The 17,787-nt window shown below is 40.4% G+C and overlaps 1 protein-coding gene across 1 annotated transcript; it reads left to right on the top strand.

Moving 5' to 3' along the window:
* Positions 1 to 16,956: 16,956 nt before the first annotated feature.
* On the top strand, positions 16,957 to 17,307 carry LOC147442903 (uncharacterized). The gene has a single exon (XM_086529454.1). The coding sequence runs from the start codon at positions 16,957 to 16,959 to the stop codon at positions 17,305 to 17,307; it is 351 nt and encodes a 116-aa protein (XP_086385580.1).
* The last annotated feature ends 480 nt before the right edge of the window (positions 17,308 to 17,787 follow it).

The raw sequence follows: 17,787 nt of genomic DNA, 5'->3' as shown, positions 1-17,787 counted from the left end.
AAGCCTTGCTTATACATGTTGTAAACACCCCACATGCCAAGAAAAATTACACATATCCATCTTTAATCGTTCACCTTGTAAAAAAACGCACCAAGGTTCCAAGTTTGTATTTCTGGACATAAGGAATACATAGAACTTTCAATTTTCAAGCAAATCACCATTATAACTCCATCACATCATGTACCCACAATGCACAAGGTCAAACGTGGAAAAACTTGAAAAAGATGGAGGTAGATAATAATCGTGATTATTATCTCCTTGTGCAAATTGAGCTCATTTTCATGCATTTTTTCCACCCATACATCAAGTGTGTCATCACAAGCGCACATACCAAGTTTGGAAGAATTTGGACTCCCAAAATCACTCCATTTCCTAGTTAACCATCTTCATAGACCTTCTTTCTAAAAGTTGACCCAAACCTTATATCAGATCACCCAATTTTTATATAAATTCAAATCCCATGGAATGCATTGTGCTTATAAAGAAGGCTCGTATGATGCTCACATGCATACACCTGTTTAGGAGGCAAGGCAATTAGCATAGCTTGTATGTCATTCTTGGAGGGGAACAACGACTTCCAAACCCTCAAATGAAGTCCTCTACGGGTTTTATGCTCGCCTAATGTTTTTACCCTCTTACTACACGCAAACATTTAGAGAGGCATTTTATAGAGGTTTCTTAACCTTCAAACCACCTTCAAACCGATGATTTTTGGCCCTGTCATCTCCAATATTTGAGCGAAATTTGTGGGCCACTTAGCTATTGAAGAAAAGCCCATTACCTCACCCATAGGTAGTTGTGTCATGGACGACATAGATTAGGAGGGGGAAATGTTAATTGCACAACTAACTAGTGAAATAGAACATAGAACCCCATCTATGTCATGGATGAGATAGATTAGGAGGGGGGAATGTTAGCTACACAACTAACTGGTGAGCATAAAACCCCATTTATGAGCCAATATTATAAATTTTACCATTATTTTGAGCAGATTTGAGTGCTTAAATCATTGTTTTAAGTCGTTTTGACCATAGGAGAGTATTCTTAGACCATAGAACGACAGTTCTGTTGCAAATTTTAGGACCTTTTTCATGATGGATCGTGATTTTGGTACCTTGCTGGATTGCGACCAGACTTGCTAGGATAGTGCCCCTAGGTGTCCTAGACCTCCTCCTAAAGTTTCATTGCATTTCGAGTCCGTTCGAGTGCTGAAATGGCGTGATGACCTAGAGCTGTGAGAAAGGACATAGGCAAATTTCCATGATCATTGAGTGTTCGTTTGCTTGTAGAGTTGTTGTGTTTGCTTGTTAAGGTTCGCTTCCTGAGATTGACGGTCTCATAGAGTCTTCGTGCCCCATCCGAGTCACTTTCCCTGAGTATTGACATTATGTTAGTGCCAGAAAGCTATGCTGCAGATGTCCGTCGCGGCGACCCACTAACATTGGCGCCGTTGCTGGGGATATGATCCTTAGATTGTGAGTGACCTAGTGCGCATTTAGAGCGTTCTTTTTCTAAGATTTTCCTTCCATTCCTTTTACACCTTAGCAGTGAAGCAGCTAGACATGGGGTTTAGTGCTTGATAGAGTCTAGAAGTCAAGGATTTGCTAGATCTAGTCTTGAGAAGTAAAGAGGATTGTGAGTGAGATAGCCAAAAGCATTTCATTCTTCAATTTTCTCTATGCTTTTAGAGTGCTGTACCGTTTTCCGTTTCGACTTTATTTTGTACCGTTTCGTTTGTTTTTGTTTCATGTTTCATTTGAGTACCTAGGAGTAGGGTAAGTAGAGACTACCACCATCAAATTTGGGCTAAAAGATTGAGGGAAAAAAGGATGAAAACCATATTTTGACTGAAATGACCATAACTCTGAAATTATGAAAATTTGATGGTAGAGAGCTCAAAAGTGATCCAAATTTGAAAATTTGTGGTTCAAAGGCATCAACAAACTCTCTAGAAGCAATCTGAGAGTTTGGCCAAATTCTGTGGAGGAACATGGATCGTGATCCATGTACCCCAAAAAACCATTTTTGGTAAAAAGTGACCAGTTGCAGTGTACATCATTGGGAAACTGCTCTGATCAAGTTTGCTTGAAAGAAAAACTCAAAAATCACTTCAGAATTGGCTGTTAGGGCAAAAATAGTAAAATAGTCATTGCAATCACAAAATTGAGCAAATCTTGAGATTTTGGGATCCAAATTCAAAAAGGGGTGAGATTTGGATTCTACAGAACATAAAGAACTAACAGAACAAAATTCATGAAAAAATGCTGCCAAACATGGATCGCGATCCATGTACCTTTTTGGCATTTGTGGCTGATATTTGACAAGTACATCCCTAATAACTAGTGAAACAACTTTGCCAAAAGGGGCCATAGCAGAAAAGTGAGAAAAGTTGGTCAAAATAGCCAAATACAGAAACTAGTCAAAAACCGCAGGGCAAAAAGAAAAACTCACTTTTGACTAGGAAAAATCTGTCCAAATTCAAAAAGATTTAGGGAAGAGTATCACCATAACATGAACTTCAAGCTGACCAGGTTTCATGTCAAACTGTGGTCAAACATGGATCGCGATCCATGTACCTCATGAAAATTTTTGGAAATTTTTTTGGCTGAGATTTGAGCAGTGGGTAGCTGAGACATAGACAAACACTTTTCCCAAAAGAACCAAATGCAAAAAATTGTGAAAAGTGGTCCAAAGAGCCAAAAACAAAACATTCTCTAAACTGCCATAACACACTGTAGAAGTCAGTTTTGGTTGGGCAAAACTGTTCCAAATCTAAAAATTTTTGCGGGGCAAGCTGCAAACATCATAAGCTATCAGCACACCAAAAATTCAGATCCAAAAGTGGTGGAACATGGATCGCGATCCATGTACTCTTGAGAAATTTTTGGAAAAAAACTTTTCAAGCTTGTAGCAGAGACCATTGTGAACAAAAGGCCCCAAAGAATTTTTGTCAAAAAGTTCAATAACTAGGTGAAAAGAGCCAAAAGCAGTTCAAGGTGAAAACCCTAAAACAGACCTAGGGATTGACTTTTGCCTGACCTAAACAAGTTCAAATCATACAAAAACCACATAGCTAGCATCAGAAGACCAAGGGGAAGCTGTGTGCCAAGTTTCAGTGCAATCTGACACATAGGTACATGGATCACGATCCATGTTCCTTTGTCACAGACTGATACCAAACTTGCACCATAGCTAGAGGACATCACAAGGAATCCAGTGGTCTTCTCAAAACTGAATTTGGATATCAAAAACCTATCCAAAAGCCCATAACTGCCAAGTACTCTGTGCAAGTGCTAGAACTGACCTAACTTTCAATCCAGAGGTCCATTTCAAAAATTTTGTTACCATAGGACCTCCTAAGCATGGTGAATTTGATGATAGCAAGAGAAGTAAATTTGGGCTCCAAACATGGATCGCGATCCATGTACCCATAGTGACAGCTTGACCTGAAACTTTCCAGATCAGGAGTGCTTACACAAGAAAACATATCCCCAAGTCCAATTTTGGAAAAAATTGAGAAAATTTGGGTCAAAAGAGAACAAAACAGGTGACAGACAGAAAACTGGAGTGCATACCTAGTATTGGGTATTTGACATGTCAAAAAAAGTCCAAAATCCAAAAATATTTGAGATTTAGCTTGTGGACATAGTCAGGCCCAAACCCCCAAGAGGACAAGTCCAGATGTGGTTGAACATGGATCGCGATCCATGTACCTCAACCTCAGAATTTGCTGAAAATTGGTATATAGCCTGCTTATGACCTTGTCTAGACACAGTATCAATTTGGAAAAAATTGGAGAAAAAAATTTGACAGGGAACATGGATTGCGATCCATGTACCTCTCAACATAGTGGGGGTATCTGAGTTGACGATCTTGTAAACATACTTGAGAACATCCCAAATCTCAAGTTTGAGCCAGAAATACCTTCGAGAGGCCAAGATACAAGCCAAAGTTCCTATGTTCTGGTCTTAGAACTGTTTTGAGTGCTGTTTCAAGTGCAGTTCAATAAAAGTGCTCTAACTTTTGATAGACAACTCCAAATTGAGTCAGGTATAGCTACGAAGAAAGCTTGTGGGCAATAGCACACACCTAGACCAGGTTTCCTAATTCCAAACTTTTAGGGTAACCAAAGACCAGTTTCCGAAAACCAAAAAAGTCACAAATTCTTGACTTTTCAGAGACCTGATCAGGGGCAAAAAGGGATAAGTTGCACTAAGCCAAGTTGGGCTTGTCAAGTACTATCTTGAGAGGTTTGAGTGAGCCTTAACCATGACAAATCATCCACCACCATGGTTTTCTACTCCACTCTGAGACATGAAAAACACAACAATGCCAACAACAGGGGGATTGGGAGAATACATAGAAGAGAGGCATCCTCTTACCAACAAACCGAATGTGAGATTCATAAAAGCCAATGAATCCATGAGAGTGCTTATAGATTACACTTATGAGGGCTTGTATAGATTCAGAAACGGGGATCCATACATCTTCTACAGGTGTGTAGAGCCCAATGCTAGAGAGTTGACCACCCATAAGAATCTCTATGCATTCAAGTACAGAGATGCCAACGGAGTGCAAGTTTTGATGGTAGATAAGTATTGATGTGAGTACAAACTTGTTAATCCAATTGACTTAAAATGATACACATACAAGGGTACTCCGATCTCTACTTACTTTTAGCCAGAAACGATGCCAGTGCGCATATCAAAGAGGATTCCACCAGGATTTTCTCGAAGACAAGAGGAGCAAACGAGAGATGTCTTTCCAAGATACAACGAGTTGGTTAGATTAGTGACTGAACCACAATGATTAAGACCATATCAAGTGGCTCAATGTGTCAAGACAAAATACGATGGGTCAGGGGATCCATATGCTCATGTCTCACTCTTCAAACAAGTGTTGAGAGTTGAACAAATTGCGGATTTCCATACTCAGTATGAGGGATTTGGGTTAACATTGGAAGGAACAACCTTGACTTGGTTCCAACCACTAAACAGAGATGATTTTCCAAACATAGCACAACTCTTACAAGAATTTGTAGAGGAGTTCTCAAAAAGGGGAATCAAACACAACACAGTGTCCTAAATCTACGCTTTCAAACAAAAAGTGAACGAGAGAGTGAAGGAAGCTTTGCTTCACTTCAAACAAAATGTAGAGAGATGTCCTATGAGAGAGCTACCGCAAGATGAGAGGCTATTAGTTCTCTTCATAGAGGGCTTGAGGAATGAAACTCTCAAAAAGGACCTACATCTAAAAGGATGCACGACGTTTGAGCAAGTCACTAGAGAAGCTCTATATCTAGTTGTCAATTGCAAGGCCTATGGAGAGGTGACTGAAGATACAGACAACACGACTAGTAGTGCCTCTTCTCCAAAGAGCGAACCCACCACAAAGCAAGATGTTCAAACTCCTTGGGAACCAATCATTGATCAAGTGGTCGAGGGGATGATTAGAAGAATAAACCAGGGCTACATACATAACCCGATTGTACGACAACCTCAATTGAGGATATGTAATACTTGTGGAGGGGATCAGCCCACTCCATGGTATAGCACTCAACCAAAAATGCAACGTGTGTTAGGGCAACAACCACCACTTTTGAACGATGGGAGAGTGACAGCCAACTACGCTCAACCAATGCATATGCCACAACAAATGACAAACCAATACTCCATGGATGCGAATATGCTCATGTTCATAGCCAATCATTCACAAGAGTATGGTTCAAAGAACATCCTCACAAGGCAAGAACAATCATTGGCTGGATCACCAGCTGTGAAACAAGAAGGTCCATGCTATGAGTGTGGAGGTGATCATTGGGCACGAAGTTGTCCAAACAAGGGTCCACAAATTGAATTATTTGTATTCTGTGAACGTTGTGGTATAGACCATCTATGCCAACACTGTGCTAAAAATCCAGACTATAAAGGGAAAGCAACAATGAATGTTGTAGGCGTGATGCCTTCTTCAAGCGGATCCGAGGTAGAACCCGCCATTCCTTTAAACATGATGACTCGAGCTCAAGCTCAAGAAGCAGCCAAAAACAAACCAGCTGAAAAAGCCACATTGCCTGTTCAAACAGAATTTGAGAACAAACCGGTGAGAAGCTTCTAAAGAAGATCATGGAAAGGCAGACGAGACAAAATGAAATTGAAGAGGCTGAAGGAGAAAGCGGCTTTGGAAACTGAAAATCAAACAAGAGAGCAGCTTAGACAAGAGCAAGAAAGGGAAAAAAAATGCAACAAGTTTGGGTACGAAAGTCAGATGCTAGCCAAAGTATCCAAGAAAGACAGGTGAGGCAGCGGATGATTCCAGTTAAGCTACTCGAAGCACAAGGATTTTATGAAGGTAACACACAAATATGGTTACCACAAATTGTAGCTCAATCTAGAACAACGAAGAGAAATTAGGCAGCACAAGCTTCTAACCCAAAGCAAGCAATGGCAACCAAAAGCCAACATAAGCCAATTACAACCAAGGCCGCTGCAATCTACATATGGATACCTTGTCATCAATTACAAAAGCAAGGCTTTTACAACGAAAATCATCAGGTTTGGCTACCGAAGCCTAGTGTCCATCAAGTCATCGAGCAAAAGGAGAAAATGCAAAAGACGATCACACACGAACCAAGGACAAGATGGGTTCCAAAATCACTAAAGGAAATTCAATCACAAAGAACCCACACCTTTCAAGAACTGCTTCTCATGCGAGATAAAGCAAAGGCTACATCAGTCACTCAACAAGCAAGTCAAGAGGAGCCACAGTATGCCAACCTACTCAACAAAATGGTGGCATCCAAAGACCAACACAATGAAAGAGGCCTAAATTTCCAGAACTTATGGAATTGGGTTTCTCGCCTTGAACAGGTAAGTCCAAGTCGCCATTAAAAATACATGGCATAAAAGTTACAGTCGGGAAGCTAAGCCACTAAATGAGCGAGGTGTTAGTCCCAAATCTTCATGTAATATTCTTTGTGGTCTAAGCGTCTTAGTTATTCTAGGAACTGCTCAAGCTGGAAGACTTGAGTATATTTATGTTGTGTTGCTCATGCTGATATAGGTGAGCATAAGAGTTGAAGTCATTGTAGTATAGTGGTAAGTGAAGGATGAAGTCCAAAAGGCACTCATGCACTCAGCACAAGGAGGAATGAGTGGAGAAGCTTCTACATTGAAAACCCTTCTTGGAAATGTGGAAGCTATTGAGACGTCCTTTGATGTCACATGTGCTACATTTGTTCCTTGAAGCACACATCAACTCCATCTCTTACACTACATGCTTTTTTTAAAAAACTTCTCATAAGCATATAGAGTGTCCCATAATCGGCACTTGCATTAGGCACTTTTCCTTTGTTTCTCCCAAGCACTCATCTTGCATGACAGGTACTTCAAGTCCAAATGCTCAACTCCAATAAGAGCGTATACCAAAGGCACTTTTTTCCCACTCGGTTTTTTCCCTTTGGTCATCCAGGTTTTAAGACCCTAATCTAGAAACCCTCATCATCGAATTCTTGTATATATTCCTTCTACATCAACAATAAGGAAATGGCATCCCAAATCAATCGACAATGACTTGGAGAAAACATAGCAGGTATCCATATGCTTGTCAAGAGCATCTTTTATCTCCATCAAAATATGGCAAGTCAAAGAATGGCCTACAACGACAAGCAATGACAAAATTTAGCAAGCGAGCTATCCACAACAATCAAAAGTAGCTCACACAGTGCTTTAACATTGGTGACCTATTGCAGACAACTTAAATTGCAGTGGACCTTGAAAGAAAATCCATCATAAAGTCCACGCCCCAAAGAGGTTCAATTCACTAAACTGAGACACATCAATATCCATCTTCTCGACGGCCAAGACTGGCAACAAAGAGGAGAATGCACAACAAGAACAAAGTTGCCTCAACAATCACGCTCAAATCACGTATCAACAACACGAAAGATATGAATCACTCAAGGAAGGGGGGAGTGTCATCAACGACAAAACACTTCCCAAGCTGAAGACCAACCTTGAAGACAAGCTGAAGACAACCCTATGACAAGACTGCACAAGGTCGTGTCAAGGGACGACACGAATTAGGAAGGGGGGAATGTTTGAGGATAAATCAAACGGGTGCCCAATTGGTCGGACACGTAGCTAGACACCACATTTATAGTTTATTATTTTACAGAGCTAGTGTAGAAATACTCTGTGTAAATCCTGATTCCAGAGTAGTAGTCAATTCCCTGAGTTGTAATTCTATCAATGATAATTGTAAAGGTACATGTGAACTGGCCATTGGTCATTTAGAATGCCCTAGGTATAAAGGTCAATAACCTAAATGTGAAAAGAGGCTTATCTTTAGAAGAGAAGAAGAGCTCTGTTGTACGTACGCTCAAGCTACGAGCTGCTCCATCTTGTAATCGACGCAACTAATGAATAGGTAATCAGATTTCATTTTTGAAACTTGCATTGTGTTCCTCATTCTTTGCTCTTTCATTCTAGTGTAAGCATTGTCAGTTTTGCTGTGGTTTGCGACTACGTGTCTGTGAGCTATAATTGCAGATTTGAGTGCTTAAATCGTTGTTTTTAGTCGTTTTGACCATAGAGAGTGTTCCTAGACCATAGGGCGACCTTTAAGGATAGTCCTATTGCAATTTTTAGGACCTTTTTCATGATGGATCGTGATTTTGGTACCTTGTCGGATTGAAACCAGACTTGCTAGGATAATGCCCCTAGGTGCCCTAGACCTCCTCCTAAAGTTTTGTTGCATTTCGAGTCCGTCCGAGTGCCGAAATGGCGTGATGACCTAGAGCTGTGAGAAAGGACATAGGCATATTTTTCTAATCATTGAGTGTTGGTTTGCTTGTTGAGCTAGTTTGTTTGCTTGTTAAGGTTCACTTCGTGAGATTGCGATCTCATTGAGTCTCCGTGCCCAATCCGAGTCAATTTCCCTGAGTATTGACAATATGTTAGTGCCAGAAAGCTATGCTGCAGACGTCCGTCGCAGCGACCTGCTAACATTGTTTTCTTTTTTGGTTAGCGGGTCGCCGTGACGGACGTCTGCAGCATAGCTTTCTGGCACTAACATAATGTCAATACTCAGGGAAAGTGACTTGGATGGGGCACGAAGACTCTATGAGACCGTCAATCTCAGGAAGCGAACCTTAACAAGCAAACACAACAACTCTACAAGCAAGCCAACACTCAATGATCAAGGAAATCTGCCTATGTCCTTTCTCATAGCTCTAGGTCATCACGGCATTTCGGCACTCGAACGGACTCGAAATGCAACGAACTTTAGGAGAAGGTCTAGGACACCTAGGGGCACTATCCTAGCAAGTCTGGTTGCAATCCTGGAAGGTACCAAAATCACCATCCATCATGAAAAAGGTCATGAAAATTGAAACAAGACATGCCAGAAGTGTCGTCCTATGGTCTAAGAACACTCTCCTATGGTCAAAATGATAATAAACAATGATTTAAGCACTCAAATCTGCATTTACAGCTCACAGACACGTAGTCATGAACCTCAACAAAACTGACAATGCTTACACTTGAAGTAAAGAGCAAAGAGAGAGGAACACAATGCAAGTTTCAAAACTGAAATATGATTACCCATTCATTAGTTGCATCGATTACAAGATGGAGAAGCTCGTAGGTTGAGCGTACGTACAACAAAGCTCTTCTTCTCTTCAAAAGATAAGCCTCCTTTCACATTTAGGTTATTGACCTTTATACCTAGGGCATTCTAAATGGCCAATGGACGGTTCACATGTACCTTTACAATTGTCATTGATAGAATTACAACTCAGGGAATTGACTACTACTCTACAATCAGGATTTACACAGAGTATTACTACACTAGCTCGGCAAAATAATAAACTATAAATGTGGTGTCCGGCTACATGTCTGACCAACTGGGCGCCCGTTTGATTTATCCTCAAATAGCTACATGCTTTTATGTGTCCATAGGTGAAAGCTCTATGCAACAATATAAGTCTCTTGTGATAATTCTGTGAGTTTCTTGTCACTAATTTTGTTTCAAATGAGCTCATAACTCATCATTTAGGCTTAGAATTTGAATTCTAGTAATAGGAGAGGTATTAGGGTCGCAAGGCTAAGCTTACAGGTGCATTCTAGACCAAAATCAATTAGGTTAAAGAAGGCCTACTCTAAGACTAGAGGGAGTTGGGAACTCTATGCTCCACCCAACCTGCCCCGACCTCCCCTTATAGGTGGTCAAGACCCCATGCTTAGTTCCCACTACCACTGCTCAACTCATGAATTCCCTTGGCCTTACATTACGTCCCCCTTGGAGAAGCCTTTTTGTCCTCAAAAACAAAAGTAGGGTATTTCTTCGTAAGAACGTTTATGTTTTCCCGAGTTGTGCCTTGTTTAGGTCAATCTTTCCACTTAACTAATGCTTGACAACACACCTGATGATGATTTTGTAAATCATGATAGTCAAGAATGCACTTGAGCTCATGCAGTTGGGTTGGAGAATCATTAATATCAGCCAAACCATGATGATTGATTACATTGCCATCCCTATGCAATAATTTATGTAAACAACGTACATGAAAAACCGGATGAATACAAGAGTACACAAGTAGAGAAAGTTTGTAGGCCATATCACCAACTTCGTTGAGTATTTTAGATTTCCCATAATATTAGGAGATGATTTAGGTGCTGATTTAGTTTTTAGATCTTCCAAATGCTCTAGAACATGGAAGAATATCTCTTTTTCTTCCATAAAGGTTATTTGTAGACATCCTCAACATACTTCTTGTACTGATGTTGTGCTTTTTGAACATATTGATGAGAAATTTTTAGCATGTCCATATGATCTTGGATAAAGTCTTAACTTGCTAAATTTTCTCGATAGCCAATGTCACCATAACTAGTGATCTAGCTTGAATTTAACTGTACATAAGCATCAACGGACTAAAGCGTGTTGTAAGATTCTTAGCACTATTATAATCAAACTCCAAACAGAGTGATAATCTTTCCAATCAGATTGCTTCTTGAATATGCTCCTAGCATATCCTCTAGCACTTGGTTGACTCTTTCAGTCTACCCATCCATTTTTGGATGATTTGTAGTAGTGATATTTAGTTGTGTTCCCATGTGTTTAAAGACAACCCTCCAAAACTAGTTGTTAAAATTGGGATCATGATCACTGATAATATTTATGGGCAATCTGTATAATGGATATAGATTGTCCACAAAGATCTCGTATAGCTCTATATTTTTATTATTAATAGTAGACTTGGTCAGAATAAACTTACAAAGTTTAGTTAATCGATTTAAAATCACCCATATCGATTCATGTCCATGTATGGTGATTGGTAGTACCACTATGAAATTCATTGAGATAGTCTGCCATTATCCATTGGGAATATCCAAAGGATGTAAGAGATCGTTTCCCTTTAGGTGATTTGTTTTACTAACTTGAGATTTTTGGCAATGCAAGATATAGCCTTGAACATACCCATGTTCGGAACCTAGCCAATAAAATTGTCCTCGTATTAGTGCATAAGTTTTCTTTGGGTACCCTACATTTGGAATGCCATGACATTCATAAATAATTTGGTTCCAAATGTCTTGTACTGTTGGTACACAAACTCTCCCCTTGTGGAGTAGGTACCCATAATCTATGGAGAGATTCTATCTATGAAACTCATCACTCAAAAGAGGAGAACCGGCTATGGAGGAAGTAAACACATTATTGGGATTGTAGTGAGAAGGATCCCTCATTTCGACGAGGCTCCACACTTTGGAGTATGCATTATACATTTACCCTAGGCCTTTAGAGATTCCAAACACTCCCTTCTACGCTTTGTGAAGAGAAGAGAGCTAATTTTAGGCATTCGACTAAGAGCATCATCTACCACATTGCATCGTCCTTTCAAACACCAAAGCTTTGCATCATACTCCTAAAGAATCTCAATCCACCTCACCTTTCAACCCTTCAAATCGGACAGTTGTGTAAACAATTTTATGTTTTTGTGGTCAAACACTATTTCAAATTGACAATAATACAAATAATGCCACCACATTTTCAAAGTATTGCATAGAGCTCACATTCATACAGAAAATAATTCTGCTAGGAAGAATCACCTATATTCCTTCCAAAGGAAATGGGTCTGTTTTCTTGGAGAAGAATTGTCCCAATAGATCAATTACTAACATCTATTTTGAGCACAAAAGGTTTCATATGGTCCACAATAGCTAAAATGCGTGCAATAGATAGAGAGACCTTAAGTGCATTGAGACTTTACCGTTGAGCTTGTCCTCAATGATATGCTTTGCCATTGGCTTTAAGTAGGTCCATCATAGGAACATATGTTTTGTATTTTTCATGCACATTTTTGTTGAAAGGTAGAACGCTTTTAGACCCAAATCATGCATTCACCCAACTTGTCTTTCCATTGAAATTCTATTAGGTCCCTCCCTCCCTCCCTCCCTCTCTCTCTCTCTCACTCTCACACACACACACACACACACACACACACACACACACACACACACACACACACACACACACACACACACACACACACACACACACACACACACACAGGGTCACAATGTCTTTTTATGCGCATTATGTGGGTATGTTCTTTGCAATGCAGTGTGTCATGATCATGTTGTATGTGCTGTATGGCATGCATGCAGTGAAAATTTTAAAGATTAGCAAGCACGCATGCTAGTGAATTCTGTTTTCTATGGGGTGTACTTTGCACCCACAAAATTTTGTACATGAATTGTTAAAAATTATGCAAAAGGTTTGAGAAAAAATTATTTTATCCCCTTTTTTGCACGTGTGATCATCGCATCCCGATCATGACAGTGGGTGCATGTTGGTTTTCCCATGTGCACGTGGCATTTTTTGGATAGCAAAGACTGTCTTTTTAACGTGCAAATGACATCTATTTTATGGTCACTTTCTTTCCCCGTGCACATGGATTGCAAGAACTTGGAGAACAATGTACTTGACCACACAAAGCATGGCTGAAAATGATTATCATTGTTGCTTTTATTAAAGAGCGTTGCACTTCTAAAAATCGGTGCATCCTTTAGAAAGCACTCTTTTTTTTCACCAAAAACAGGCCATGTGTTGCTTTTATGCATTCAACCATGCATCAAAAATGGTGATCGAGAGTTTTTTTTCTAATGATAAAAATGGAAAGCAGTTTTGTTTTCTGCAAAAAACATGAAATTGAAGCGTGCTGTGGAACGCGGTTTGTGTAGTTTACCTCAAGCTTCGACAATAACTCCTGTCTCGTAAAGTGCACCCGCCCTCGCTCTAAAGTGTAGTTCCTAGCTGCCTCAGATTGTCTAGGACACCAATGGAGAACTCCCACTTGTCTACTCGTCCGCGCTTTTTCTTTCACTCCACACCGCCACTGGGTTTTTGAGTGAATACTGCTTGGAATGCTTAGAATTGTCCTCACTCTCTCCCTCAAGGGAAATGGGCTGACTCTGTCTCCTCCTTTTGTTTTTAAACATTGTGGGTAGTGGATCTCTCTCTCTCTTTCTCTCTCTCTCTTTCTCTCTCTCTCTCTCTCTCTCTCTCTCTCTCTCTCTCTCTCTCTCTCTCTCTCTCTCAAGCAGTTGCACTCCTCCTACACCTACGGATGGGAGTCTCTAGATCCCATCACAAGGCACATCCATGACACCTTGATTACAAAATACCATCCCTCTTCTTTTTTGGGGGGCTATTGTGGTCAACAAGCTCACGCTCGCACGAGCTCTAGCCATAGTCACTAAGTTCCTTGTTGCCCACTATTGTTGGTGGCACATGTGAAGTAGAAGCATCAGAGGCAACAACAGGAACACATTTCGTTCTAGGCTATTGTGCCTGCATTGCCACATTGGCTACGTTTGGATGGAATTAGACTGTTTCCTCTCAACATCATTGGGATACTTCCTCTCAACACATTCTTGGAGTAGGTTCGCATTGCACATCTCAAGAATTCAATCGAAATCCTGAGGGGCCGATTGGTTTTTCACTGTTTACAAGAGGCTCGCTTGGATATAAGGCTTCTTAGCAATGCTTGAGTTGTAGGTGACAAAGAAAATGGGCATGACTTGGCTGTTATGGTGTTGTGGCTATTGTGGCGATTGCAAGGATAATTTGAAGGATGGCTAGATGAGACAACGGTAAAGGTGGTGCATGCAGGCAAAAATCGCGAATTCTTTCTAAGTAGTCCCCTCAGCATGAGGTATCAACTTGCTAGGCGACGTGTGGGTGGAGTTGACCGAAGGAGCCAGTCACAACGCTTTTTGGGGGGGGGGTAATTTTTTTAGAAGTTATGTAAGGCCGGCTGCAATGCCCTTGCAAATGAGCATACGTAGCGTAGTGGTACAAATCTTGCTTGTGATGGGGAGATCCAGAGCTCAAGACGTGAGTCGTCCAAAGATTTGACCTTTAATCAACTACTCCCAGCCGATTTCATTTGACCTATAACTAGCTCTAGCCACCCTGCCATGCAACCAATTTCATTTGACCTATAATCGGCTCGTGATGTTTCAGGTAGTTGCAAAAGAGCCATGATAAAAAAAGAGAAAATCTTTGCTTGTGCTAACTACCAATGTTGCCAATAAGTGGCCCATGTGTGCATTTTGTTAGGCTAGACTCTCAAACATTAGAATTTCATCTTAAAAGAGTTAACAAAGAGTTGCAGGGCCTACCAGCTAGTAGACAAAGCTTTGCAGTATAATGATACACCCACCCTTCAGTGTTGATGCTTACAAGATTAAAAATTGAGTGCTCCAAGCATAATCTTGTGGAGAAAAGGCACAATTGTTTAAGACCTGTCTCTCTCGAGTATACATGCACAGCTACTGAAAAACAAACTTTACATGATTATACCAAGTCAAAAATCACATATGCCAAGCACCAAAGACCACACTTTCAAGGTTTGCGCACTAACACTGAAATCCCAAAACCATATGATCTTAAGGCTTGTGCACTAACAATGAAACCCCAAGCTACTCATTATAACATCTATGGGGGCTTCATCAAATTTGTTGTATTTTTTTGTCTAAGCAGATTTGAGGGTTGAGAGAGAGAGAGAGAGAGAGGGAGAGAGGGAGGGGTACTATCTCTCATTGTAATAGCTTCATCTTCAGGAGCACTACCCTTCAATGTGTGGCATTGTGTTCTCTCTTATCATTTCTACTCTTACACGAGCTTCTCGAAAGTGCCCTTCTACTCTGCTCAAAACCTTCTCCTTATGGACACCAACCTATGCTCACGTAAGAGAATCCGAGCCCTCTGATTCGCTTATCAATTAGAGCACTTTCTTGGCCACTTTTCCTCTTGCTACTTGCTTGGATTTCTCTCTAGTAATAGTGTTTCTTAACATTTAAATTACTAATGATCCTACTAGCATTTGCTGATCCGTATATGTAATTAGAGCTTCTCCTTCCACTTTTTGGTTTGAGTGCTACACCACTGCCCATTATGTTGCTCTTTTGGGTGGAAAAATGTTAAGAAGACAATATTAAAAGATTTTTTATAAACTTATCAAACTATTAGGTCTCCCCAATCTCAAAAAAATATAAATTCTTTCAAAACATATTAAGTGGCATAAGTGAAGGTGAGTTTAGGAAATGAAAACACACATGAATGTGGAAAGTCAAAAGACAAATGAAGATGGAAAGTCAAAAGACCTTTTGTGTCCATATAAATAGGTGTTTCTTTGCTCTTTCATTCTTCCTTTAATGTTTTCTTCTAAGTTCTCTTTAGCGTTCCCCCCCCCCCCCCCCCCCCCTCCCTCTCTCTCTCTCTCTCTGTCTCGCTCTCTCTTCTCTCTCTCTCACTCACACACACACACACAATGTTGTATTTATGTTTCTTAGGTAATATTGTTGCAAATCTATGTGCTTCATCATTGCCTATCGTTACGTGCTATAGATACCCCATGGTTTTTTTGTTTTTGAATGGAATATTTGAATTAGGAACAACTTTTAATTTTTTTGAAGCCATTAGGAATACCACCTTGAAGAAAGGGCTTCACCTCACTAGCTTTCGAGGACGGAATTTACATCAGGAAGGGAGGCATGTTAACTGATGACAGTCACCTTATCACATTGTTTTGAGGCATGGACCCAGATTGTCGATCCTATAGGTGCTTGGGTGATCACCGATGAGAGGTGCACCACATATCTCATTTGACAGTATTTTTACTTTGACTGGCCAGTGTGGGCGTCCATGTGTAAATGGGCCAAACCCATATAAAAGGGCCATTGTGACCTAAATCCCTCATTCTGAAGCGTGCATGCTAAAGAAGAGTGATATTTCCATATCTCCATCTACTTCTCCATTGTGAGCTCACGAGTGTGTGTGTGTATATGTGTGTCAGTCAGAGAGAGAGAGAGAGAGAGAGAGAGAGAGAGAGAGAGAGAGAGAGAGAGAGAGAGAGAGAGAGAGAGAGAGAGAGATATTGAGCATTGTGACTGCATCGATGTGGCGACCAGGCAGTTGAGCATGACGACAACGGCTCCCTCTTGTTTGCAGCAAGGAATCCTTTAGGGCGGCTAGAGTAGAGCGGCGAGTCACACACCCTTACTCTCTTTGAGCTTGCTAGGTTATATTGGTTGTGTGCTTGTAGCCATCCAAGGTTTGCACACGGTACTTGGAAAGTCCCTAGCTTCGACAAGTGTAGAAGACATGCACAATGCTTCCATTAGAGTTTGAGAAATCAAAGAAGTATGCCTTCTTTCATCGTGCCAAAAGGTATGTATTTTCTTGGTGATGCCTTGTGTATATAAGGGGATGGAAAAAGGATATTTACAGAATTCTAGAGAAGAATCATGAGGGTTCTTCTGATGGTCAATTTGCACTTTGCATAAAATATTGCAGGAGGGGTATCCGTGGCCAAGCATTCAAGGTGATGTTCGTCATTGGTGCAAGTCTCGTAAAGAGTGCCAAAGCATGGAAAATAGGGTACTCAAATAGGAAATGAGAGACACCGTTGTGTCTTATAATGTTTTTGAGAAGTGGGATATTGATGCAAAAGGTCCTCTACCTATGACAGCTAGAGACAAATGCTGGATACTTATTGTTGTTGACTGTCTATCAAGATGGGCTGAAGCCAATTCTGTTAAGCAAATCAAGAGAAAATATGTTTTCCAATTTGTATATGAAGATATTTGTTGCAACTTTGGCATGGCATTGGAGTTACTTTATGACAAGGCTCCAGGTTTCAAGGGAGAATTGGTGGATTATCTATGTGAGAAGCTTCATGTTGTTGAGATACGGGCTTTTTGTTGTATCTCTTTTGTGAACAACCTCTTCCACCTAGAAAAGTGATGCGTCAATAACCCATGTGAAGAACTGCTTACAACCCGTGTGTAAAAACTAGCCACTTGTACTTGTGCATAGGCAGTCACATCTTATGCTCATGTGTCAAAAGGCTGTCTCTTTGTATATGCCAATATAGAGGCACATTATGCTGAATAAAAGTAATTATATCATTTGCAACTATACTCTATTGTGTTGTGTGTCCAATTTCAAGCCCTAAGCTAACTCTATTCTAATCATGATTATGCCATGAATGACACACTAACGTATTCACCATAACCTATCACATGTACATTGCAAGTTTACTACCCCTTATTATCGCCAATGTAATTGTATGAATGAAAGGTTTAATGGAGAGCTCATTTGAGGATGCTTACAAATATGACAAAAAATAACGTGAAGACTTGGGATTTAGAGCTACCTTATGCTATATGGGCTTACATGACTGCCATCAAATCAGATATTGGTTTCTCTCCCTTCCACCTAGTT

Source organism: Adiantum capillus-veneris, chromosome 14 (genome assembly GCF_014529385.1).
Source record: "Adiantum capillus-veneris isolate H3 chromosome 14, ASM1452938v2, whole genome shotgun sequence".
In the NCBI taxonomy this organism is placed as follows: Eukaryota; Viridiplantae; Streptophyta; class Polypodiopsida; order Polypodiales; family Pteridaceae; genus Adiantum; species Adiantum capillus-veneris.
This window is presented reverse-complemented; position numbering and strand designations above follow the sequence as displayed.

Bases quoted from the DNA above. Each gene is read 5' to 3' on its own strand.
- LOC147442903 (XM_086529454.1), top strand. From the start codon at position 16,957: ATGAGAGACACCGTTGTGTCTTATAATGTTTTTGAGAAGTGGGATATT.